The sequence below is a fragment of the Aureococcus anophagefferens genome (genome assembly GCF_000186865.1).
Source record: "Aureococcus anophagefferens unplaced genomic scaffold AURANscaffold_15, whole genome shotgun sequence".
Lineage (NCBI taxonomy): Eukaryota > Pelagophyceae > Pelagomonadales > Pelagomonadaceae > Aureococcus > Aureococcus anophagefferens.
Window position 1 is genome coordinate 620971 of NW_008705575.1, and position 24655 is coordinate 645625.

General features: G+C 72.3%; 5 protein-coding genes across 5 annotated transcripts; 2 read left to right on the forward strand and 3 right to left on the reverse strand.

Moving 5' to 3' along the window:
* Nucleotides 1–2237: 2237 nt before the first annotated feature.
* AURANDRAFT_71980 (expressed protein) lies at nucleotides 2238–4210 on the forward strand (the record flags this gene model as incomplete). The annotated part of the gene is made up of 2 exons (XM_009040461.1): nucleotides 2238–3375; nucleotides 3574–4210. The coding sequence occupies 2 exons, from the start codon at nucleotides 2363–2365 to the stop codon at nucleotides 4178–4180; spliced, it is 1620 nt and encodes a 539-aa protein (XP_009038709.1).
* Nucleotides 4211–5201: 991 nt separating this feature from the next.
* Nucleotides 5202–8135, reverse strand: AURANDRAFT_65560 (hypothetical protein; the record flags this gene model as incomplete). Its single annotated transcript, XM_009040525.1, has 1 exon — nucleotides 5202–8135. One exon carries the CDS (start codon nucleotides 8133–8135, stop codon nucleotides 5202–5204), a length of 2934 nt encoding a protein of 977 aa, XP_009038773.1.
* A 2212-nt stretch (nucleotides 8136–10347) lies between these two features.
* AURANDRAFT_65561 (hypothetical protein) lies at nucleotides 10348–12141 on the reverse strand (the record flags this gene model as incomplete). The annotated part of the gene is made up of 1 exon (XM_009040524.1): nucleotides 10348–12141. The coding sequence occupies one exon, from the start codon at nucleotides 12139–12141 to the stop codon at nucleotides 10348–10350; it is 1794 nt and encodes a 597-aa protein (XP_009038772.1).
* Nucleotides 12142–17330: 5189 nt separating this feature from the next.
* On the reverse strand, nucleotides 17331–18494 carry AURANDRAFT_29089 (hypothetical protein; the record flags this gene model as incomplete). The annotated part of the gene is made up of 1 exon (XM_009040523.1): nucleotides 17331–18494. The coding sequence occupies one exon, from the start codon at nucleotides 18492–18494 to the stop codon at nucleotides 17331–17333; it is 1164 nt and encodes a 387-aa protein (XP_009038771.1).
* A 4070-nt stretch (nucleotides 18495–22564) lies between these two features.
* On the forward strand, nucleotides 22565–22786 carry AURANDRAFT_9176 (hypothetical protein; the record flags this gene model as incomplete). Its single annotated transcript, XM_009040462.1, has 1 exon — nucleotides 22565–22786. A coding segment is annotated over one exon (222 nt), but the record flags the coding sequence as incomplete, so codon positions are not given.
* Between the last annotated feature and the right edge of the window lie 1869 nt (nucleotides 22787–24655).

Consider the following 24655-nt stretch of genomic DNA (forward strand, 5'->3'; position numbering starts at 1 on the left):
GCGGTCGCTCTGAGGTCCCCGCGCGTCCGGCGTGTGCCGCGCGTCGCGCTGGCGACATTCTTCGAGGAGCGCGTACGAGATCTTCGCCTCCTGGCTGTCGACGCCGTAGCGCGCCTCGGACTCGCGCGCGGCGCTGACGAGCGCCGCGTCGCAGGCCGCGAGGTCGATGGAGATCTTCCGGTTGTCGGGCGACGCCACGGCCGCGAGGGCGCGCCACCGGTCCGCGTCGTTCGACGTGAGCCGCGGCGGCGCGAGGGACGTCGTCGACGCCAAGACCATGGTCATGCCCGTCCCGAAGCGCATCCTGACGAAGCGGATTACTCTTGACGGCAAACCGCGCGGGCGAATGTGGCGCGTCACAGCGTTGTTTGGCGCGCGCTGATTGGCGGAGGCCGTGATCTACACACATGAGCCTCCATCGCCGACGGGCCCCTGCACGACGGTCCGGCCCCGGGACGGGGGCCGGGGACGGCGGGCACGGGGGTTCCGGCACGGTAAATGCGCTCCGGGCACGCGGCCCGGCACGGGCCCGGCACGCGGCACGGCACTCGGCACGGGCCCCCGGGCACGGGCCGGGCACGGGCCACGCGGCCCGGCACGGGCCCGGCACTCGGCACGGGCCCCGGGCACGGGCCGGGCACGGGCCGGGGAGGCCCGGCACGGGCCCGGCACGGGGCCCCGGGCACGGCCCGGGCACGGGCCGGGGACGTGGCCGGGGACCGCGGCACGCACCGTCGCGCAGGGCCCCCTTCGCCGCCGCGCCGCCACGGATCGCTGCGCTCGCGCCGACGCTCGCACCGCGCGTGATCGACGAGGATGGTGGCTCGGCTGTCCTCGCTGCTCTTCGCGACGCCATCCTCGCACAGTTCGGTGCCGCCAGGACCCCTGTCGACCCCTGGCGTACAATTTGCCACAGCGGCGGGGTCGGACGTAACGGCTTACCTAACATGTTACTTACGACTTACATTCGGCCAAAACGACTTACCTGACGGGTTACTTTCGGACTCCACGACTTACCCGGCGGCCTACCTCGGCCCGAGGCCGCGCGGGGCGGGCGCCGCTTTCGCGGAGCGCGCGCGCGGCGGGGCAATCCGACGGCGTCGGCGCCGTGGATGTCCAGAAGGCCAACGACGAGAGTGGCAAGATCCTCCACTCGTGCGCCACGCGCTGGCTCGGGCGCAGCGACGCGCTGGCGAGCGTCGTCAAGTCCCTCGTAGCCCGCGGGTTTTGGCGAGTGCCCAGTCATCCGTCCGTTTTGGCGAGCTCAACGACTTACCCCGGGGCCCGACGACTTACCCTACGACTTACAATCGGCGCCAACGACTTAAAAACGGGTTACTTTTTTCGTTACGTCCGACCCCGCACAGCGGACCTCCAAGAGCCAAGGTACTGGTCTCTAATAGGCTTAGGCTAAGAGGCGCCCCCTCTCAAAACCCCCCACCCTTTTTGCGCCGAGCTCCCAGAGGCGGCGGCGGCGGCGAACTCGTCGTCGGCGAGCTCGAGCATCATGAAAAACGTGCGGAAGCCGACCAGCGGCTCGCAATCGGCGAACTAGTCGTCGATCTCCGGGCTTGAGAAGGTCGTCAAAGAGCGTCGTTCCGCGAACTGGTAGGCGAGGCCGTGGGCGCGGCGACGACGTCCGTGTAGCGGTCGGGGACCTCCGCGACGATGGTGTTCGTCGTCGAGACGGTCGAGCTCGTCGCGTGCGCGCCGACGGCGAGCGCGCTCGTCGCGCCGAGACGGTCGGCCGAGCGCGCAGCGTCGACGGCGTCCGCCGCGCGCGTTTCAGGGCTCCCGCGAGCAGCCGACGCGTTCAGCGCCCGCGTAGGGTCTGTCGGCGCCTAGGAGAGCGGCTCCGTGCCGCCGGAGCGGCTCGCGCGGACCGGGTCCGCCGAGGTTGACGCTCGGAACACGTTCCGGCCCGAGGCCGTGCCCGTACGCCGACGCCGTCGTCACACTCGACGCAGCGCCCAACGTAGGGGCGGGGGGTGCCGGGGCGCCCGGCGACGGGGTCGCAGGCGCCCGAGAGGGCCAGGGGTCGCGGCCAGCGACGCACGCACGACCCGTTCACGGCTTCGGCGTCCGCTTCAAGCCGGCTGACCAAAAACCCCCCCACAAAAAAGGGGGGGGGGTAAGACGTTTTTAGCGGGCGGCAAATGACGCCGCAAAGTCCGGGACACGACACCGTGTCGATAAAAATTGGCAGGCGCCAGACGCGCTGTCAACGCAACCAAACCGCCCAGCTGTGCGCGACCCATCAGCAGCCCTAGCATCTCTGCAACCCTACGCAGCCCTCCGCGCCGTCGCCGACGCGCCCCGCGACGCAGGAAAGCGCGCGACAAGCTACCCACAAACTCGAGCCATGTCGGAGCAGGTCAAGCGCGCGAACCGGCGCCAGTCGCTCAACGCCATGCTGCGCGTCGAGGGCTTCGACGTCGTCGTCGTCTGCACGGGCACGGAGCACCAGGCGAGCTTCTGGCAGGCGCGGCTCGAGCGCGGCGGGAGCACGATCGTGCCCAAGGGCGCGACGGTGCTCTGCGTGCACGAGGACTGGAACGGCGGCGCGGGCAACGGCCTGGGCACGCTCTACGCCTGGCGCAAGGCCTGCGCCCTCGCGAAAGCCAAGGGCCGGGGCGACCTCGCCGCGGAGCTCGCGGCCGGAACCGTCGCGGCGGCGGTCTACCACACGGCGGGCAAGGGCACGCGGCTCGCGCCGCTGCCCGGCGCGGAGAACAACAACAAGCCCGGCGTCAAGCTGCCCGTCGTCGCGCCCCTCGGCGCGTCGGGCGCCGCCGTGCCCCTGACGATTTTAGAGTCCGTCGTCAAGCAGACGGGCGTCTACGCGGCGTCGCGCAAGGGCCGGCTCTCCGTCTTCTGGGGCGACCAGATCTTCATCCCGACGCTGCCGGCGACCTACGACGCGCCCCGCGCCCACGCCGACATCCTCTGCATGCTCGCGCCCATGCCCGACGCGAAAACGTGGAAGGACCGGGGTTTGGAGAAGTACGGGCTCGTCGCGGTCGGCAAGAGCGGCGCTGCGTGCCAGATCGAGAAGGTGGACCACGGCACGGCCGTGGCCATGACCGAGAGCCTCGGGGGCATTTCTGACGTCGGGACTTCCCTGGGGTCCTTCTCCGTGACCGCCGCGCTCCTGGAAGCGCTGACGGCGGAATTCGCGAAGGAGCTCGACGCGAAGCGCGGCTGCTTCGACAGCGACCCCCACTGGTGGATGCCCATGACGCTGCCCCTCGACGCCTACGTGGCTTTGATGGCCAAGAAGGGCATCGACGCCGTCGCGTCGACGGCGCACCACGGCCGCGTCCGGGCCATGCTCCAGCGCTTCGACGACGGCGGCAAGCACCTGCTCGGGCCCGTGTGGAAATCAAATCTTCAACCCGACTTCAATGTGAGCGTAATTGAACGGATTGCGCCGGATCTTCGGCTGTGCTTCGAGAACTCGACGAGAGCAATCGATTCGTCCAAAAATCAGCCGAATCGACTTCGATTTGATTGAGATAGAGAGTTCTGAAGTTTGGTGGGGACCCCCCAAACCAGTGGTTGATTTCCACACAGGCTCGGGCCCGTCGACGTCGGCGGCGACGCGTACTGGTGGGACTACGGCCAGCTCAAGCTCTACCTGCGGAACGCGCTGCGCCTCGTCGAGGACGGCGTCGAGGCCGGCGCCATGCGCGAGTTCCTCAACGCGCCGCGGCCGTGCGGCGCGCCCGACGGCTCGGCGCTCGTCGTCGACGACAAGAGTTGCCTCAGCGACGTCCGCGTCGCCGCGGGCACGTGCCACAAGTCCGTGGCGGCGGCCGTGACGGCGGGCACCGTCGAGCTCGACGGCGCCGTGCTCGTCAACGTCACGGCCGCGTCCGTCGTCGCCGCGCCGGGCGCGGTCGCCTACAACGTCGTCGAGGACGGGCCGTTGGTGCTCGAGGCGGGGGAGGTCGTCACGGACGTCTTCATGGAGGACGGCACGAAGCACCGCCAGCGGTCCACGACGGCCGTCGACGGCGGCAAGGCCTGGAAGGAGGCCGTCGAGGGCAACAAGTTCTCCTTCGAGCAGGTCTACAAGATGAACCTCGCGACGGACGTGTCCAAGACCGCGGACCTCGCCGCCGCGGCCCACGCGGACCTCGCCGCCGTCCTCCTCGCGAAGAACCTCGCCGTGCAGTAGGCCACAGACGCCTTAAAGCAAGCCCCCTCTAGCGCCTCCGAGCGGCGGAAGGCGCGCGAGGCGCGGGCTACGCAAGCAAGGCGAGCTCGAGGGACGCGAGTCCCAGGAAGGGCAGCGAGAAACGGTAAGGGAGGGAAGCCAAGATGAGGCAGAGTTTCAACGCGGCGAAGATGAGTAGGAGGGTGAGTATCATGCAGACTATGAGGGCCAGGATTCTGACGACGAACCCGGGCCGCGGACCCAGGCGCGGGCCCGGCCCGCCGTCAAGTCCGCGCTCCGCGTTTTCGATCATGATGTGGCGATCATTCTCCGCGGCCTCCAGATAGTCGGGGTATTTGTGCAACCGACGCGCCTTGTGGCGTTGAAAGAACGCGGACCACTCTTCGTCGGTGCACTCGCGACCCGCCTCCCATACGAAATTATTTTTCCACTCGACACACTCCTCGATGAATTCGCGCTGACCACTGCGCTCCAGCTTCCAGCTCCAGTACTTTAACGATACGTTTGCGTGCGCCCATCTCGTGCGCATGATCATTGTTCGTAGTGCGAGAACGACTCGGCGCTTGGTCAAGAACTCGACGCTCGAACGAAGGAGGCCGACGTACGCGTGGCCCCAGTGCATGTGCGATATCGTTTTCGCGCGGCGGCGCGACATGTTGGCGCGAGAATGCGACGGTCGCAGACAAGACCTTCAAGCAAAGAAACTGTCAAAATCGACGGCCGACCGACGAAATGGTCTCGATTGGATGCCTCAACAAGATGGCGTCGGGTGGCGGGCGACGCGGCGCGAAACGTGTGACGCAGCAAGAGACCCACAGTCTCGACGCGCGACTTGAGGATGCCGAAGCCGAGCTGTCGTCGTGAAAACAGTCGATCTCGTCGACTCTGGTGTTGTACGATGGTCCGGCGACGTCGTCCGGACGCGTCGGCGGCGGCGCCGACGAGCCCAACAACTACAAACACACAAAACCCCGGCACGACCCAACGCCCGACTTAAAACCGCGATCGCTCGCGTTCGGCGTCACTTGGGCAGCCCGCGGTATTCCGCGCGGGGGCTCGCGGTGACGACGCTCGACTCGTCGGACGCGCAGCTGTCCGCGCGGCTCCGGCCCTTCTGCACGGCCGCGGCCTTCTCCACGGCGGCGTCGAGCGCCGCGGCCTCCTCGTCGAGCTCGTCGCCCGAGCCCTGCGCGAGCCGGTGGCGGAGGACGACGTTGAGGCGCCCGGAGATGAGCGCGCGGCGGTCGTGGTCGAACTCGTGCTTCCGAAAGTCCGCGGCGTAGTTGGGCAGGTAGCGGCAGACGAGCTGGGATCGGCGCGAGCAGTAGCGGCCGAGCTCGTCGAGGCAGCCGTTGTACTCGGCCTCGACGACCGCGAGCGTGTGCACGGGCGCGCGGCGGTCCTCGGACGTGAGCCCGAGCACGAAGGACCGCGCCGACGTCTTCGCGTCCAAAGCGTCGAGAAAGTCGCGGTGCGGGCCCGGCATGGTGCGCCGCGCGGCGTCGCGCGTCGCCTGGAGGTCCGAGCCCGGCGGCGCGCGCGGCGCGCCTAAAAACTTCCAGCAGGCCGGCAGCAGCGCCGAGTCGCCCGTGTAGAGAAAGGCCGCGAGGTCCGCGTCCGTGCCGCCGGCGGGGAAGAGGAAGTGGCGCAGGCGCCGCATGACGACGCGCTCGCCGCGGCCCGCGGGGCCCGGCCGGAAGACGTGCGCCTCCGACGCGGCGCGTAAAGCCGCCCGCAGGTCGCCCAGCGCCGCCCCGAGGCCGTCGGCGGCCCGCAACCGCATGGCCTCGCGGCCCCGCAGGATGGCGGCGACGATCCTCGGCGACGTGCGCTCGACGCTGAGGAGCAATTTCCAGAACGCGTCCTCCTCGGACACGGCCAAAAACCGCGCGACGAGGGACGGTGCGCCGCCCCGCGTGCCCTCGGCCCAGTGGCCCGCGGCCGACTCGTCGGTCCAGTTGTAGAGCACGCAGTCCGCGTAGCACATCTTCTTCCGGGGCCGGCCGAGCCGCTCGGACACGTGGCCGAGCGCCGCGTAGACGTCCGCGGGCAGGCGCCGGTCGCCGAGCGTGCCCGGCCGCGGCGACGCCGCCGCGCCGTCGCAGCGCGCGTAGGCCGCGGCCACGAAGGCCAGCAGCGACCGCAGCCGCTCCGCGTCGACGAGGCGGAGGCCCGCGACGTAGTTCCGGTCGATGGCCGCGAACTTGGGCGCGTCCGCGTCGACGAGCGACCGGAACGTGCCCCGCGTCGCGCAGGCGAAGGGCACGGCCTTGGCGAGGCGGCTCACGCAGAGGAACAGGGGCTCGCGCGACGTCCGCCAGTCCGCGGGCGGGCTCCGGGGCAGAAACCCGTGGTCGCCGTCGACGGCCCAGAGCGCCGCGGACTCGTCCGTCGGCGCGGCCGCGCCCGCGAAGGGGCAGGGGCCCCGGGCGGCCCCGCCGCCCCGCGCGAGGAAGGGGCAGCCCGTCGAGAGCAGGGACCGCCGCGCGGGCGCGGCCGACTCCGACCCGCCGACCTTGGCCGCCTCCGTGTCGTGGATGTGCTCGTGGAGGTATTCGAAGGCCGACGTGCCGCCCGTGCCCGCGGCGTTGTGGTTGCCCGACGGCTCGAGCACGTACTTCTTGACCATCTGGAGGTGGCGCCACCGGAAGTCGAGCACGAGGTCGACGCACCGGTTGTAGCGCGCGACGAGCTCGCGCTTCGCGCCCTCCGACGCGTCGTCGGCGGGGTCGCCCGTGCGCGTGTCGCCGTCGCGGGCCTCGAGCACGAAGGTGCGGGCCGTGCGGTCCGACTGGACGCTCCGGAGGAACCGGCGGTGCGCCTCGGGCATCGACCGCGCGAAGTCGTCCAGCAGCTTCTGCAGCGTCGCGTTCGAGTTCGACACGCCCAGGAACGCGTCGAGCACGGGCAGCAGCGTCGACATGGCGCCGGAAGGGCCCGGCAGCGTCACGGCCTCGTTGGAGAACTCGCCGTCGAAGACGACGGCGTCGAAGCCCGAGATGAACGGCCTCAGCCGCTCGTAGAAGAAGTAGTAGTCGCAGAGCGCGCCGTGCGTGCCCAGGCGCTCGAACATGAGCGGCAGGCAGTCGCGGACGACGTGGCCGAAGCAGGCCTCGACGCGCACGAGCGCCTCCGTCAGCCGCGCGACGGAGCTCCGCGTCACCGCGCCCGCGCACGCGCGGCGCCCGCTCGCGACGGCGCGCACGGCGGGCCCCGCCGCGGCCTCGATGACCAGGTGGGTCTTGAAGAACCACTCCTCGTCGACGAGGCCCGTGAAGCGCCGCAGCATGCGCGCGTTCTCCGTCGAGATGGGCCCCGACGCGTCGACGAGCTCCCAGTTGTAGAGCACGCAGCCGCAGTAGTCGAGCATGGGCCGCCGCCCCAGGCGCCGCGCGCACTCGCAGAAGCCCCGCGCGAGCATGGCCGGCACGACGGGCACGCCCGGCGTCGACGCGACGGGGCCGGGCCCGTCCGATCCGCCGTGGCTCGCGACGGCGTCGACGCGACAGAACGCGCAGCAGACGTAGCTATAGAGCGCGTGGGCGCACTCGAGCTCGTCCTCGTCGTAGGGCATGTCCTTGAGCCACGCCGCCGCGACCCACAAATCGTCGCCGTAGGTCGCGACGAGCGGACGCATGCTGCCCTCGACGCACGCGCACGGGATCTGCAGGCTCAGCTCGTGGAGCGGCACGAGGCTCGCGGACCTCGGGACGGCGCGCGGCGCCCGCGCGGGCAGGAAGCCCCGCGACCCCACGTCCCAGAGCGACCCCCGCGCGCTGTCCTTGTCGAGGTAGGAGCTCGACGCGTGGCGCCGCAGCGGCGGCCGCGGCGGCGACGGCGGCGACGCGAGGAGGGCCCGCGCGCGCCGCTTGAGCTTCGACGGCGCGCAGGCCCATGCGACGGCAACCACCACGAGCAGCAGCGCTACGCCGACGGCGATCATGGCAGCAGCCATCGATCAGAGAAGGCGACAGAAGTCGAACATCATTGCTTGGCCGGCTCGGCGTGTGTGTGCTCGCCTTCAAGTGCCGCAAGGTCGACCTCGCGCGGAGCTGCGGACGATGAGCTCGAGCAGCCGGGCAGCTTGAGATGGCACCTAAGCGCAAAGCCGGGGTGGAGAGGTGCGGTGTATGTGGAATCAACATTACCATCCCGCGGAAGTGGCGCAAGGCTGGCGAGAGCTGGCACCATTTCGTGTGCGGCGAATGCCAAGATAATGATTGTAAACTCGGTGTTCTGGTTGGTTATGCCCATAGGGTAGACCTCGTGGGTGATGATATTTGCCCGAAACGATGTCCTCATCACGACGGTGAGCATCCCTATTGTTCAATCTGTGTCTACCAGCGCACGCTGATGCCGACGGAAGAGCGCTACAAGACGAAAGACGCAGCGCTAGATGCCTTGCGCTATGGTGGTCCGTGGGCTCTGAGGCACGCCTCTGAAGAGCTCCGCGCGGACCCGGAAGTTGTCCTCGCGGCTGCCGAAGAACACGTAGGCCGTCTGCTGGAAGAACTTCAGGAAGATTGCTCAAATGATGCTGCCACTGATGCTGATGATCGGAGTTATGCAAAATATAGACGGCTCCAAAGAACTGTGCACGAATTCGTTAACGACGGGACATTTTCCGACCTCATGCGAGCGCAAGACAGAGTCGTCACGCTCCGCGCCGAGAACGAGCGCCTCCGATCCGAGCAGACGGTCGAGGTCTTCGACGTCGACGCGGACGTCGTGACGCGGGAGCAGAAGCGGCAGCGCACGGAGGAGCCACCGTCGAGCGCCCTCAAGGCCGTGGCGGACATCGCGGACGAGTTCTCCGCGAAGAACGTCGCCGTCAAGCATGAGCGCGACGCGGCGACGCAGCGCGCGAACGCGGCGGAGGACCGCCTCGAGTGCTGCGTGTGCCAAGACGCGGCGCATCAGGTCATGCTCGGCCCCTGCCGGCACCTGTGCTGCTGCGCGACGTGTGCGCCGGCATTGGCCGAGTGCCCCATCTGCCGGACGCCGGTCGAGAGTCGCACGACGGTGTTTTTCTAAGCTCTTTACGGCATGTTTCCGCCAACTTGAGCCTAACTTGCAGCCGTATTGCATCGATCGAAGTCGCAATGCACTCCGCGTAGTTTGTCTCGACGCCGCCAGCACATCCATGGACTCGTGAGAGCTCCTCGCAACCCTGCCAACACCACAATGCCAAGCGATGAAGACGCGGCCGTGCTGCAGCTGCGCGCGGAGATGGAGGCGCTGCGCCTCAAGCTCGCGGCCGCGGAAGCGAACGCCGCCGCGGCGCGCGAGTCGCGCCACGACACGTCGCAGGGCGCCTACCTCGACGACGCCGCCTGCGCGCGCAGCGAGGCGGAGCACATCTTCCACGCGATGCGCCTCGACCCGTCGGCGCGCGTCGACTACTGGCGCGGCGTGCAGGCCGCCGGCCGCGACGGCCGCGCGAAGGCCAACTGGTGCGACGGCTGGCTCGCCGCGGCGTCCGAGGAGCGCGCGGCGGAGATCGTCGGCGCGCACGCCGGCGCGGCGCTGGCGGCGCGGGCGCGCGGCGACGCGGCGGCAGCCGTCGACCACCGCCGCGCGTTCCAAAGGGCCGTCGACGACGCCGACGGCGCGCTGCCCGCGACGAGGGAGCGCTGGGCGGCCTTCGCGAAGGAGGAACTCGCGGTCGCGCTCTGGGAGGCCGGGGCGACGGACGACGCGCTGGCGCTCGCCGAGGGCTACGAGAAATACGCCATTCTCTCGGAGCTCGTCGCCGCGGACGCGTCGCTCCACGAGGCGCGGGTCGCGAGCCTCCGCGAGGCCCGCCGCTCCCCCGAGGAGCCCGCGCTCCCCTTCGCGCGCGCGCCGCGCGACGAAATCCCGGACTGGCGGAGCCCCCGGCACTTTGCGCGCGTGCTCGCCGAGGCCGCCGTCGCCTTGCACGACGCGACCAAGGTCGACGAGGCCGTCGCGACCCTGACGCTCGGCGGCGGCGGCGACGCCGCCATCGCGGCGCTGCGGCGCGTGCGCGAGGACGTCGCTGCCGGCGCGCCCGACATCGACCTCGCGGAGCTCGTCGCGGCGCTCGCGGCTCCGGCGGCCCGCGCGGCCCTCGCGCCGCCCATCGTCGACGACGACGACGAGGACGCGCCGCCCCCGAGCCGCCCGCCGCCCCCGCCGCCACCTCCTTAGACGTGGCAGCTCGCTTCGAGGGTCCGCCTCCGGAACAGGAACGTGAGGTTGATGCGGTTGTTGCGGAAGCCGGGCCGGAAGTCCATGGCGTCCGTCTGGTGGAACCGGTGGCCGTTGAGGATGACCGCGCGGTTGAAGCGGTGGGCGACGACCTCGACGGCGTCGTCGCCGAGGAGCGCGAGGATGGCGTCCGTCTCCTGGTTCGCCTTGGCGAAGTCCCAGTCCGCCGGCGGCTCGCGCTCGAAGATGCGGAGGCCGCCGAGCTTGGAGCCCCGGGCGAGGTTCGAGGCGTCGCGCGCGATCCAGACGTTGACGGACACGTCCGCGTCGTCGCTGTGGACGTCGATGCCGCGGCTGTGGGCGTCGCGCGGGTAGACGTAGGCCCAGGCCTGCGTGAGCTGGGCGTCGCCGAGCAGCGCGGGGAACCGCGCGCGGAGGTCGGACGCGACCTGATGCACGACCGCCGCCGCGCCGAAGCCGTCGCCGAGGAACGCGCCGAGGTAGCCCTGGGCGTAGGCCCGCGTGAAGACCGTGGACCCGAGGACGAACCGTCGCAGCCGTTCCAGCGTCTCGGCCCGGAGCAGGCCGTCGACGACGGCGACGCCCCGGTCGAGGAACGCCGCCTCCGCCGTCGCCGCGGCCTCGCCCGACAGCGCGAGCGCGCCGCCGGCCACCGCCGGCGCGTCGACGACGCACACGGCCTTGCCGAGCACGGCGGCCCCCGCGGCCATCGTGCGCCGTTTCTGGTCGTCCGGCTCGCCCGCGAGGAGCCGCGACACCGGCGCGTGGATTTCGCCCGAGCGGTCGACGTACGCGTACGCGGCCTCGTCGCTCGCGTCGCCGTGCGCCGCGACGCGCAGGCGCCGCGCGGCGTCGCCGAGGAGCCGCAGCCCCGCGGCGGCGACGCGCAGGTCCACGGGGAGGGCGCAGGACGCGTTCGCCAAGCCCTCGTCGTCGAGGAACCGTAACTGCTCCGCCAGCCGGTCGACGAAGGTCGAGTGGACGTGGCCCAGGAGCACGGTCGACGACACCTCCTCGAGCGTCGGGCTCCAGGCGACGGGCGGCGCGATCATGACCGGCACGTCGACGGCGGCGCTGCCGAGGACGTGGTCCACGAAACCGGACGGGGGCCACTTCAATCGCGCGAAGGCCCGTCCGAAGGCGCCCGCGGCGTCGGCGTCGCCGACCTCGGAGGCCACCATCATGCCGAAGCGCGCCGCGACGACGCGCCGCGGCTCCAGGTCCAGCGCGAGCCGCGCCGCGGCCGCCGCGACGCGCCGCGCGCCGTCGGCCGCGGCGAGCGCCGCGGCTCGCCGCGCCTGCGGCAGGCCGCCCGCACCGGCCGCGCTCCGCCGGTCCGCGGCGCAGTAGCAGAAGCCGGCGACCTGCTCGGCGACGAAGGCCGGGTCGCCGCGCGCCGCGGCGAGGGACCGGAGCGCGTCCGCGACGACAGCCGCGGACGCGTCGGCCGCGCCCGGCTCCGACGCCGCGCAGGCGCCGACGGCGCGCGCCGCGAGGCCCGCGGCGCGGCCCGTCGCGTTCGCCTCGCCGCGCAGGGCGTCCATGGCGCCGGCGAGGACGTCGACGACGCAGGACGCGTCGCCGTCGCCGCAGTCCATGCCGCCGGCCGCCGGATAGCGCGCGCTCCAGGCCGCGGCGACGGCGCGCACGTCGTCGACGTCGTCGAAGCGCAGCGGCGCTGGGGTCCCATCCAGGGTCAGCTCGAGCACGTATGTGGATTGTATTGTGGCGACGAAGGCGAGGCGCAGCGCCCAAAACGGGCTGCCCATATTGCGGCTGCCCGCCGGCTGGTGTTTCCCTGCAATACCCATTCAATCCCGAGCGAAACAGTATGGGCGCTCTCTCGACGATGAGAAACGCTGCGATGCGCCCCTAGACCATGGTCTTCCGCTGGGACGAGACGAAGGCGCTCCGGCGCGCGGCGCGCGCCGGCGACGTGCACGAGCTGCGGCGCCTCGTCATCGATTGCCAGGTGGACGTCGAGGCGCGGAGCCGCGACGGCTACGGCGCGTTCCACGCCGGGGCCAAGTCGGGCGAGGTCCCGACCCTGCGGTGCCTCGTCGAGCTCGGCGGCGACGTCAACGGCGTCTCCAAGGACGGCTACGGCGCCGTCCACGTCGCCGCGCGCTACGGGAAAGTCCGCGCGCTCCGGTGCCTCGTCGAGGAGCTCGGCGCGTTCTACAACCTGAGGAACCGCGACGGCGACAGCGCGCTGCACACGGCGGCCAAGTACGGCGCCGTCGGCGCCGTGCGCTACCTGCTGGACCTCGGGGGCCTCGTGAGCCTGCGGAACGGCGCCGGCGCGGCCGCGCAGCACGTCGCCGCCGGCGCGGGCCAGACGCAGGTCCTCGAGTGCCTCGTCGCCGAGGGCCGCGGCGACGTCGACGCCGTCGACGGCGCGGGCGCGACGCCCTTCCACTGGGCCGCCTACTACGGGTCGAGGCCCGCGCTCCTGTGTCTGGCGCGACTCGGCGCGAACGTCCACGGGCGAAAAAAGGACGGCGCGACGGCCGCGCACGCGGCCGCGAGCCGCGGCGACGTCGCGACGCTGCGGTGCCTGGTGGACGACCTGCGGCTGGACGTCGACGCGCGCGACGACGCGGGCTGCGCCGCGGTACACTACGCGTGCCGGTCGGACCCGGAGCGGGAAACGGGCGATTCGAGCTCGCTTCAATATTCCGCGCGCGATCGTTCCGGAGAAAGGATCCACGCGTCGAGGGCGCTCCGAGAGATCATCGCCCGTGCAAAAATGAGCCGAAACGAGTGGAAAACGGCCGAGAGAGGAGCCTTGGGAAGTTCGCGCCCGCCCAGGTCCGACGCCGTCGCGTCCCTGCGGTGCCTCCACCGGGAGCTGCGAGCGGACTGCCGCGCCGCGGACGGCGCGGGCAACTTGGCGGTGCACGTCGCCGCGCGCTACGGGAGCCTGGAGACGCTCCAGTGCCTGCTGAACGACGCGAAGCTCGACGCGGATTCGCGGAACGCCGACGGCCAAGCGCCCGCGCACGCGGCCGCGGGCCACGGCCAGGTCCGGGCGCTCGCGCTTCTAGCGAACTACGGCGCCGACGTCGACGCGGGCGACGACGAGGGCACGCGGCCGCTCCACCTCGCGGCCGTCAACGGCGAGCAGGCCGCGGTCGAGTGCTTGGCGCGGGATCTCGGCGCCGACCCGGACGCGCGCGACGCGTCGGGGTCCACGGCGGCGCACTGGGCCGCGGATTTCGGGGAGGTCGATGCGCTGGAGACGCTGGAAAGCGTGGGCGCGGATCTCGTCGTGCTGGACGACGACGGGCGCTTACCGGTGGACGTCGCGAAGCGGTCCAAGGAGCCGAAGGCGTCGCGCGCCGCGGGGTGGCTGTCCGGCCGGCCGGCCGTGCGCCGGGCCATCGACGCCGTCAAGGCCGCGGAGCGCGCCGCGCAGCAGGAGCGGGCGCGCGACATCGCGGCGCGCGAGGCCGCGGCCGCGGAGGCGCGCGAGCGGCGGTTGCGGGAGAAGCGGGCCGCGGTCGCGCGGTCGCGGGACCCGCCCGCGGCGAGCCCGCCCCGGGGCAGCCCGCGGACGCCGCCGCCGCCGCGGACGCCGCCGCCGCCCGACGTGTCGCCGCCGCGGCGCAACGGCACGCGGACGCTGCGGTCGCTGCGCGAGAAGAAGGCGCGGCGGCGGCTCCCCGACGACGACGACGGCGCGGCCGGCGAGCTCGAGTCGACGTCGACCTGGGTCTCGCCCCGCGGCGCCTGGGAGCCCTTCGGCTTCGACGACGGCGACGACGCGCCGGCGCCGCCCGAGGTCGTCGCGACGCCGCCGCGCGCGCGCGCGCCGCCGCCGCCGCGGAGCCCGCCGCGGAGCCCGCCGACGTCCGCGCGGCCGCCGCCGGACGACGGCTTCTTCGCGCGGCCGCCGCCGGACGACGGCCCGCCGAACGGCTACGCGACGCCGCCGGAGGACGCGCGGAGAGCGCCGTCGGCCGGGTACGCGACGCCGCGCGCGCCGCCCCGGGCGCCCGCGTCGCCGCCGGAGGACCACCTGCGCATGTGCTTCGACGCCGCGGACGCGTCCGGCGACGGCTACGTGTCGCTCGTCGAGGCCGTGCGGGCCCTGCGCACGCACGAGGCCTTTGCGCGCGCGCTGGGCTTCGACGGGTCGACGCGCGTCCGCCAGGAGGACGGCACGCGGGACCGCCTCGTGCGCGCCTTCGGCGCCCTCGACGGCGACAACGACAAGCGGCTCTCCTTCGACGAGTTCCGGCGCGTCGTGGAGACCGTCGGCGACGACCGCGGGGACTCGGGCGCGTCGCCCGCGTCGACGCTCGCCGACTGCTCGCCGACGCTCGGGCCCGACGACGCGCCGGCGGCGCCGCCGGCGACGACGCCCGTGCCCCTCGAGGAGGGCAGCGTCTGCAGCGCCCTGAGCCAGTGGACCGGCCGGCCGTCGGCGCTCATCGCGCTCGCCGCGGAGCCCGAGGCGCCGCGCGCGCCGCCGCCGCCGGAGGTCCCGGAGGACGTGGGCCCGGAGGACGTCAGAGCGGCCACCCCGGAGAACGCCGACGCGGACATCGACGCCGGCGTCGACGCGCACGTCCGCGTCGTCGACGCGGCCGAGCTCTCCGCCGACGAGCTCGCGGCGTCCTACGGGAGCCCGCCGGCCGAGCGGCCGTCGCTGCCGCCGCTGGCGGCCGCGCCGTTCCTGCCGCCGATCACGCCGGACGAGGCGGCCTACGAGACGCCGCCGCCGTCGATCCGGCCGCGCCACGAGCGGTCCCCCACGAACCACGGCGTCGCGGCCTCGGAGCTCGCGACGGCGCCCGCGCTGTCGTTCACAGGGCAGGACAAGAGAGCGAAATTCCCAACTTCAAAGGCTCCGATCTCGGCCGTTTTCCACTCGTTTCGGCTGATTTTTGGACGAGCGATCATCTCTCGGAACGGTCTCGAAGCGTGGATGCTTTTTCCGGAACGCGCGCGCGCGGAAAACTCACGTTGAAGCGACGTTGAATCACCCTTGTCCTGCCCAGGTCGTTTACGCCCGGGTCGCCCGCGGACCACGGCCTCGCGGCCGTGACGCTCGCGGCGCACCACGCGCGGCGCCGGGGCGCGCGGCGCCTCTCGGACCGGCGGGGCTCCGCGCGCGCGGCGAGCCGCGACGACGCGTCCGTCGGCTCCGCCGGGTCCCTGTCGCTCTTCGTCGAGCGGCACGACGCGCCGCGCGCGCTCGCGGCGCCGCCCGGCGGGTCTCCCGGCGTCTGCGTGGACCTCGACATCGCTTTGGACGAGTCGGACGACGACCTGGGCTCGCCGCGGTCGCTCGCGGCGGCCACGCGCCGCGACGGCATCCGCGCGTGGCTCGCGTCGGAGCTCGGCGCGCTCGACGAGGACGCGGCCGCGGTCGCGTCCTTCCTGGTGTCCGAGGGCGCGGCGCGGGGCGAGGACCTCGCGGACCCGCGCCTCTACGACGACCGCGACGTCGCGGGGCTCGCGGCCCGGGGCCTGCGGTCGCTGCCCATGAAGAAGCTCTCGCTGCTGCGGCGCGCGGCGGCCGTGCGCCGCGCCGCGGAGGACCGCGCGGCGAGCCCCGAGCCGTCCACCAGGGGAGCCCTGCCGACGTCGAGCAAGACGCTCCGGAGCCGGGGGCCCGCGGACCCGCGCCTCGCGACGGCGCCCCTCGCGCAGAAGGAGAACGGCGCCGCGCCCAAGGCCGGCGACGAGTCCGCGCGGACCTTTCTGGAGGCGCAGATCGAGCGCAAGGTCGCGGAGATGGCCGCGCTCCAGGACCGCCACGCGGGCGAGGTCAAGGCGTTGAAGAAGGCCGTGAAGCAGGCGGAGCGGAGCGCGCAGGACGACCGGGAGCGCCTGGACTTCGAGGTCCGGTCGCGATCGCGCGACGTCGAGGCGGCGAGGCAGGCCGTCCTCGAGGCGCGCGACTGGGAGCGCGACGCGGACGCGGCGGCGCACGCGGCGGCGGCGGCGCGCGCCGAGGCCGCGGCGGCGAAGGACCGGGCGGACCTCGAGTCGAAGGACGCGGAGCTCGCCGCGGAGCGCGCGGCGCGCGACGCGGAGAAGCGGCAGCTCGAGGGCGAGCGCCGCCGCGTCGAGGCCGAGCTCGCGGCGCACGCCGCGGAGAAGCGCCAGCTCGAGGGCGAGCGCCGCCGCGTCGCGGCCGAGCTCGCGGCCGCGCGCGCCGCGCCGCGCGCGCCGACGAGCCCGGGCGGCTCGGGCGAGCCGTCCAGGGTCTGGGCCCTCGAGTTCGAGCTCGAGAAGCTCAACGGCCGCTGCCGGCGCGCCGAGGACGATCTCGACGAGACGCGGACGAAGCTCGAGGCGGCGGAGTCGACGCTGCACGACCGCGCGACGACGTGGGAGGCGACGGCGCGCGCGGCGCTCGGCGAGCTCCAGCGGTCGCACGAGGCCGTGAAGAGCACGCGCTACTGGTTCCAGGAGGACGCGACGACGTCCATCCTCGAGTCCGTCGCGAAGCGCGTCGGCGACGCGGAGCGGCCCAAGGACCACGCGCCGTGCGCGTCCTTCGAATTGGACCTCTCGGCGCGGTCCGGCGCGCCCTGCATCCACTGCGGCCACGACGAGCCGGACCACGTGCCCGAGCCGACGAACTCGGAGCTGAAGCGCGTGCCGTCGCTGGACGTGCCCGAGGACCTGCCGCCCGCGGCGCTGTTAAGGGCCGCGCGGCCGCCGCCGGCGTTCGCGAAGGCGCTCGCCTGGGGCCAGCACGCGGGCCACTACGACCACTTCGACAGCGACGACGAGGGCTGCGAACACCTCGTCCCGGGCGCCGCGGTGCCGCCGACCTTCGCCAAGGCCCTCGCGCACTACGACCACTACGACAGCGACGACGACGGCGGCACGACGGACGCGCTCGCGGGCTACGGCCTCTGCGGCGTGCTGCCCATCGCCGCCGCCGACGTGTAAAGCGGGCGCTCCGTCTCCTGCTTAGCGGCGCGCGTCGTCGCGCCTAGGCGTTGAACTTCATGAGGACGCCGTCGGAGCCGAGCGCGAAGCCCGTGTTCGGGCCGAAGAACTTGATCGCGTAGAGGTTGCCCGGGATCTTGTCGGCGGAGTCGTCGAACTTGAAGTTCTTGCCGCCGTCCTTGGAGACGTACATGGTGTTGCCGCCGCCGACGGCCCAGGCCTCCTTGGAGTCGCGCCAGGCCGCGTCGAGGATGCCGTAGCCGCCGGAGTTGAGGTTGATGACGTTGAAGGTCGGCTCCGCGTCGTCGACGGCGGACTTGCCGCCGAGGGCCATCTGGCCGCCGTTCAACGTCATCCAGACGCCCTTGGACGAGTCGCCCTCGACGAAGCCCATGGCCTGGATGCGGCGCGGCGTGCCGCGGTTGTGGGGCAGCCAGAAGTCCTGGCCCGGCGACCACGTGAGGTAGAAGTTGCCGCGGGAGCTCACGGCGAGGTAGGTGCCGTCCTTCTCGCGCTGGATCGTCGCCACGGAGCCCGTGAAGTAGGACGCGCCGGACACGCCGGACGACGACACGCGGTTGAGCGTCGCGTCGATGGTCTCCTTGACCTGGGCCTTCCAGTTGCGGCCCGCGTTCGTCGTCGAGTAGATGGCGCCCGTCGACGTCGTCATCTCGGCCTTGGACTTGCCCAGCGCGACGACGCCCGTGGGCTCGCCGGGCAGCTTGGGGCTCAGCGGGATCCGCTCCCACGACTTGCCCGCGTCCACCGTGTGGAGCAGGATCGGCGGCTTGCCGACGACCCAGCCCTCGCCGTCCTGGAAGCTCACCTTCTCGAAGCGGTAGCCCACCTCCTCCTCCTCGTCCAGGTTCGCGAACGTCCGCGGCTTCCAGTTCTTGCCGCCGTCGACCGTCTCGAGGAACGTGCCCTTGGCGCCGACGAGGTAGCCGTGCGTGTCCGTGTCGAAGGCGATGTCGAAGAGCGTCGTGGACACGGGCAACGACACGCGCTCCCAGTTCTTGATGGCGAGCGGCGCCGCCGAGCTCGCCGCGGGCAGGCCCGCGAGCGCCGCGGCGCCCGCGGCCGTCGCGGCCGTGCCCTGGATGAACTCGCGGCGCGCGGGCTCGGCGGAGACCTTGGCGGACGGGGTGCGCTGCGGCGCGAGGGCCGCGGCGCCGCCGATGAGCGCGAGCTTCAGGAGGCTCACCATGTCGCAGTCGTCGGAGGACCTCAAGCACTGCCGATCTCGTCAGCAGGTCGACTTAAGTCGACTCGACTCGAGCTCGAGGCCGCCGCCTGCGACGGATGGCTGCCGGAGTGGCTATATGCGTTGGACGTCGCCAGAAGTGCGACCGCGCCGCTGGGCACACCTAGCGCAGGGCATAGCCGGACGTGTCGGACACGCGCCCCTAGTCGGTCCGTCTCAGTGGCGAGGCGAAGCGAGCCAAACTTCACCATGGAGCTGCGAAAGTGTTGACACGGGCAGTGCCGCCGCCACCACCGGTGCTGTCCCTCGCGTCCTCTGCCGCGTCTGCCCGCAGAAATATCCGGCCGCGCGCTGCGGCCACCCCACCCTAACCATGGCCTCTTACGAACCGCGCTCCTCCTCCTCGCGACCGGCGCCAGTGCGCTTAGACCGACGCCCGCCAGAAAGACCTCCCGTTTAAACCTCCGCAGCACCAAAACGGACGAACGGGCGACTATCCCTATCGCCGACGCCAACGACCAGCTTCCCGAGCTCAAGGCCCCCGTCGAGGGCAAGCAGGTGCGCATGTTCGGCGCGAAGCTCGACGCGGGCCTCGCGGGCACGCGCGCGGTGAGCCGGAAGACGATTCAAGAGGTGCTCACGAAATACGCGGCGGGCAACTCCACGGAGGGCATGGCGAGCGCCGAGGACCAGTCGGAGATATTCTACGGCGCCGCCGTGGACGCCATGAATCGCGGCAACTACGACAAGAGCGTCAAGCTGCTGAACCGCGCGTGCTACTTCGCGGGCGTCACGTCGCGGCGCGGCGGCCAGATGCAGCTCTGGCTCGCCCAGGCGCTCTACGCCGCGCGGCGGCGCGGCGAGGCGCTGAAGCTGCTGACGGCGCTGAAGAGCCACCCGGACAGCGACGTGCGCAAGGTCGGCAAGGAGCTCGCGTTCATCCTCCAAGCGCCGGAGTTGAAATTAGAGGACTCGAGCCGCGTGTCCATCGACATGGACAACTTCAACGACGACGTCTCCTACGAGCGCGCGCCCGACGGCACGATCCGCCTCCGGAACAAGGTCAACAAGCTCGAGGAGCAGCCCGAGTACGGCTCCGTGGACTGGGTCCTCGCGCAGCCGCCGCCGCCGCCGGCGCAGGAGATGGACCCGGCGCCCCTGCTCATCGCCGTCGCCCTCTGCATCGGCGGCCTCGCCTTCTTCCGATGATGGGCGCGCGGCGCGCGCGACCGTAACGGCCCACTGTACACAGAAAGGACCTCCGAACCGCGCGAGCGCGCGACTCGCACGCCGCGGCGCGCGGATCACAAGGCGCCGCTTACGCACGCCCGCCCTACCAGGCTCGCCGCGTCGCGGACGCGCTCTGGGGCCGCGCCTTGCGCCGCTCGCGGAAGAACGCCTCCTCGCGCGCGCGCGCGCGCGTCGTCGTGTCGAACTGGTGCGGCGCGGACTTGAGGGGCACCTTCGGGTCGACGACCTGGAACTCGGCGAAGGTGTCGGCCGGCGGCCGGCGGCGGCCCGCGCCCGCGGACTTGGGCCGCTGCATCGGGTTGTCGTGGCCCCGGAAGTACGGCGACCAGTCCGGGATGCCCTGCTTGTCGTCCTTGGCCTTGCGGTCCGCGGCCTGGCGCGCCATGCCCCCGTCGAGCGCCTCCTTGCGCTCCGTCGGCGGGATGTAGCGCAGGCTCATGGGCACGAGGTGCGTCCCGCCGACGAGGTTCTTCCGCGACGACGTGTCGACGACGTCGTACTTGCGCTGGAAGTAGGGCGACCAGTCCGGGTGGCGGTCGCAGCCCTTGGCGGCCTTGCGCTCCCGCGACGTGCGCGCCTGGTACTCGCGCTCCTTCTTCGCCGCCTCGGCCAAAACCTCCGGCCGGGGCATGCCTCGGTTCTTCGGGTTGAGGTAGGGATCGACGATGCGGAACGTGTTGCTCATGGGGCCCATGGTCGACGCGGCGGGCGCGCGCCCCGCGCGCGCGCGTGGGGTTTCCGAAGCGCACCCGTGCGCGCACGCGGCGCGGCGAGGGGCAGCCCGCCCGTTGGGAACAGGGAAACAACACTTCACAAATCTTGGAGACAGCGCGGCCGCTATAACCGAGGCTGGGCAGCCTCGCGGGGCGGTACGATGCTGAACCTGACGGGCACGCTCAAGGCGCAGCCGCGGCGCGAGGCGCGCGTCGTCGTCGTCGGCGGCGGCGTCGCCGCCGGCGCCTTCGCCGCGGAGCTCGTGGCGCACGTCGGCGACGCGGCCCCCAGGGGCGGCAAGACGCTCTGCGTCGTTTTAAGCGGCTACCCCGAGGGCGTCGCGCCCTACGACCGGACCCTGCTCTCCAAGGAGGCGCTGGACCTCGAGCGGCTCACGAAGCACGGCGCCCGGGGCGACGCCTTCCCCTGGACGAAGGACGGCGCCGGAGAGCCCATGGGACCCGACTGGTTCCGCGACGCGCCGGGCGTCGAGGTCTGGCACGCCACGGTCTGCTGCGGCGTCCAGCTCGACTACCGGCGGTTGACGCTCATGGACCTGGCGACGAAGGCGACCTGCGAGCTCACGTACGAGAAATTGGTCGTCGCGACGGGATGCCGCGCTAGGCCGCTCGTCGAGGCGGCGGACTTCGCGCTCGAGGACACGTTCTGGGCGTCGCGCCACGCGGACCTGAAGCGCCGCCACGGCCACCACCACCACCACCACCACCACCACGAGAAGGACGCGCCCGCGGCGGCCGCGCCCGCGCCCGCGCCCGCGGGCGACGACGAGGCCGCCGCGCCGTCGCCGGCCGCGGACGACGAGTCGACCTACGTGACCGGCGACGCGTCGACCGTGCTATCGACGGGCGCGGAGGGCCCCGCGCCCGCCGCGTCGCTCCTCGACGAGGGGTCCGTGGACGTCGCGGGCGAGGCGGCGTCGCGCCCGACGACGGGCGACGGCAAGGTCGTCGTGCCGTGGCGCCTCGGCGTGTCCCATGCGACGGACGCCTACGGCTTCGGCAGCGTCCACAGCGTGCGCGACGTCGGGGACGTCGTCAAGGTCCTGGCGGCGCTGAACACGCACGAGGCTGTGTGGAATTCAACCACTGGTTTGGGTGGTCCTGACCAAACTTCACAATTCTCTAGCTCGATCACATCGAAGTCGATTCGGCTGATTTTTGGACGAATCGATCGCTCTCGTCGAGTTCTCGAAGCACAGCCGAAGAGCTTGCGTCGAAACTGTCGCATGTGTGCACATTGAAGTCGGGTTGAAGATTTGGTTTCCACACAGGCACGAGGAGGACGGCCAGGAGACGTGCCTCGACCCCGTCGTCGTCGTCGGCGGCGGCTTCCTGACGATGGAGCTCGCGGGGACCATCGCCAAGTACCGCGACGACAAGGTGCCCGTGACGGTCGTGCTGAGCCGGGACCGCATGCTGCCCGGCCTCTTCGGCGCGCCGAAGAAGGACGAGAACGAGCGCGCGGCCGGCGACGGCGCGGCCGACGACGTCGGCAAGCCCGAGGAGGCCGACGGCGTGCCCGGCGCGCGCGACGTCGCCGAGTTCTACGAGCGGCAGCTCGTGAAGATCGGCGTGCGCTTCGTCCGCGAGCACCGCTGCCTCCGCCTCTGGGCCGCGGACGAGGAGGGCGACTTCCCGACGATGGAGGGCCCGGCGATCTCGCTGCAGCGCACGCGGCCGCGCCACTTCGGCCCCGCGCAGCCCCAGTTCCGCGGGAGCCGGGGGGTCGTCGTCGAGGCGCGCCACGGCGGCGACCTCGCGTGGCTGCCCGCGCGCTTTGTGGTCTTGGCGCTCGGGTCCATCCCGAACTCCGAGGTCTTCGCGAAGAGCCTGGACCTCTCGGGGGACGGGGCGATCTTGGTGGACGCGACGTGCCGCGCGTCGCACGCGTCCGGCGACGTCTACGCCATCGGCGACGTCGCGACGGCGCCGCTCCCGCTGAGCCGCGAGAACGAGGTGCGCCTGCCGTTCGAGTCTTCCGCGAAGGCGATGGCGACCTTCGTCGCGGAGACGATCTGGGACGGCCACCTCAAGCACGCGCTCGGGGGCCACGCGCCGCCCGCCGAGGGCAACGTGTCCGCGAAGATCTACGACCCCGTGCCCCTCATCCGGTCGCGGTTTTTGGACCTCAGCTGGGAGTTCCACGGCCGGAACCTCGGCGACGTCGTGCCTTTAGGCCTGGAGTCGTACGCGTCGACGAAGGTCTTCGGCGCCTTCTGGGTCCTGGACAACCGCGTCGTCGGCTGCTTCCTCGAGGGGGGCACGCCGTCCCAGCGCGCGGCGCTGCCGGAGATCGCGCGCCTGCAGCCCCAGATCACGCGCGTGCAAAAGTTCCGCAAGCTGAGCCTCGACCAGTTCCTCGACGACCCGCGCTGCCTCGAGCCGCCGGAGCTCGCGCCGGGCGAGTTCCAGGCCGAGCTCGACGTCGAGTGCATCGTCGAGGCCTTCCAGCGCTACGACTTCTCCGGCGACGGCTTCGCGAAGACCGCGTCCATCGGCGAGCTCATGCGCGACCTCGGCGCGGACTGGGACGCGGAGGAGGAGGCCGAGGCGCTCCGCGCCCTCGACCCCTACGGCAACAACATGGTCAGCCTCGACGCCTTCACGCACTGGTGGGCCAACTAGGGCCCGCCGTGGGTGTAACCACGTTCGAAGGGTAACCAAGGGGAAACTCAGCCGTGTTGACTTTTGCGGCGGCGTGATGTGGTTGTCCTGCCATGGTCAACTGGCTGCCGCGCCGCTAGTCAACTGGCTGCCGCGCCGCTAGTCAACTAGCTGCCGCGCCGCTAGTCAACTGGCTGCCGCGCCGCTAGTCGACACAAGACCATGCGGTTCGTGCAGAGCTGCACCGCCGCCGCGGGTTGCTTGACGCTGGAGCCGCTGTCGCCCGTCGTCGGCGCGGAGGTGCAACACTTCGACCTCGTCGCAGCGCTCGACGCTGACGACCCCGCGGCGCTGGCGGCCCGGCTCCGCGCGGCGCTGGATGAGCACGGGCTGCTCCTGTTCCGCGACCAGCGCGACCTCACGCCCGAGCACCACGTTCGAACCGCGAGACTCTTCGGCGAGGTCTTCCCGCTCCCGCCGCGGTTCCAGCACGAGAGATCGCCGGCGCCGACCGAGATCCTGCGCATGTCCAACGACGCGGCCGAGGGCTTCGCGGGCGTCGGCGCGTCGGGCTGGCACATCGACGGCACGAGCTACGAGGCGCCGTTCCCGCTCGCGCTCATGCGCATCGTCCACGCGTTTCCCGAGCGATCCGGCCCGACGCTCTTTTTACCGATGGCGCCCCTCGCCGAGCGCGTGCGCCGGCGCGCGCCGGCCTGGGAGCGGCTCTGGGTGCGCAACGGCGCGGGCACGCACCCGCTCCTCTTCCGCGGACCGCGGGGCCAGGTCGGCGTGTGCCTCGGCAAGGCCAAGAGCTTCGCCTGGGACCTCGGCGGGCCCGGGGAGCGCGCGACGGACGCGGACGAGACCGCGGCGGTGCTCGCGGCGCTCGACGGCGACGTCGCCGCGGTCGCGGGCGACGGCGGCGTCTACCGCCACGAGTGGCGAACGGGGGACCTCGTCGTCGTCGACAACGTGGCCGTCGCGCACCTGGCGGCGCCGGAGACGCAGACGCCGCGCGACGTCGCGGGCCTCCGCGTCCTCGACCGCGTCGTCGTCGCCGGCGTACCGGGCCGCGACGCGCTCGCGCCGCTCGGCGGCGAGGCGCCGCGGCTCGTCGGATAAAATCCCCGTGTGTTTACAGATCGGGGTCCGGCTCCGCGGGCAGGTCGAATCCCGAGAGCGACGCCATCCCGCAGGCGGCGGCCCGGAGCTCGTCGCGCTCGCGCGCGCAGTCCGCGAGCGCCGCCTGGCTCGCCGCGAGCTGCCTCCGGCACTCGGCGAGCTCCGCCTGGCACGCGGCGAGCTGCGTCCGGAGCGCCGCGCCCTCGGCCGCGCCGACGGCGGCGGCGGGCGGCTCCGCGGGCGCGGCCGGCGGCTCCGCGGGCGGCGGCGCGGCGGCGGGCGGCGGCGCGGCGGGCGGCGCGGACCCGTCGCAGTGGGGGCACTTCCAGTCCGCGTAGTGCTGCCTGAGGAACTTGTCGCGGAACGCTTTCTCCGCCGGTCGCGTCGAGAACGGAATCCTCCGCAGCTTGAGGCACGACGTGTGGAATCGCCGCGGGCACGCCGCGCAAG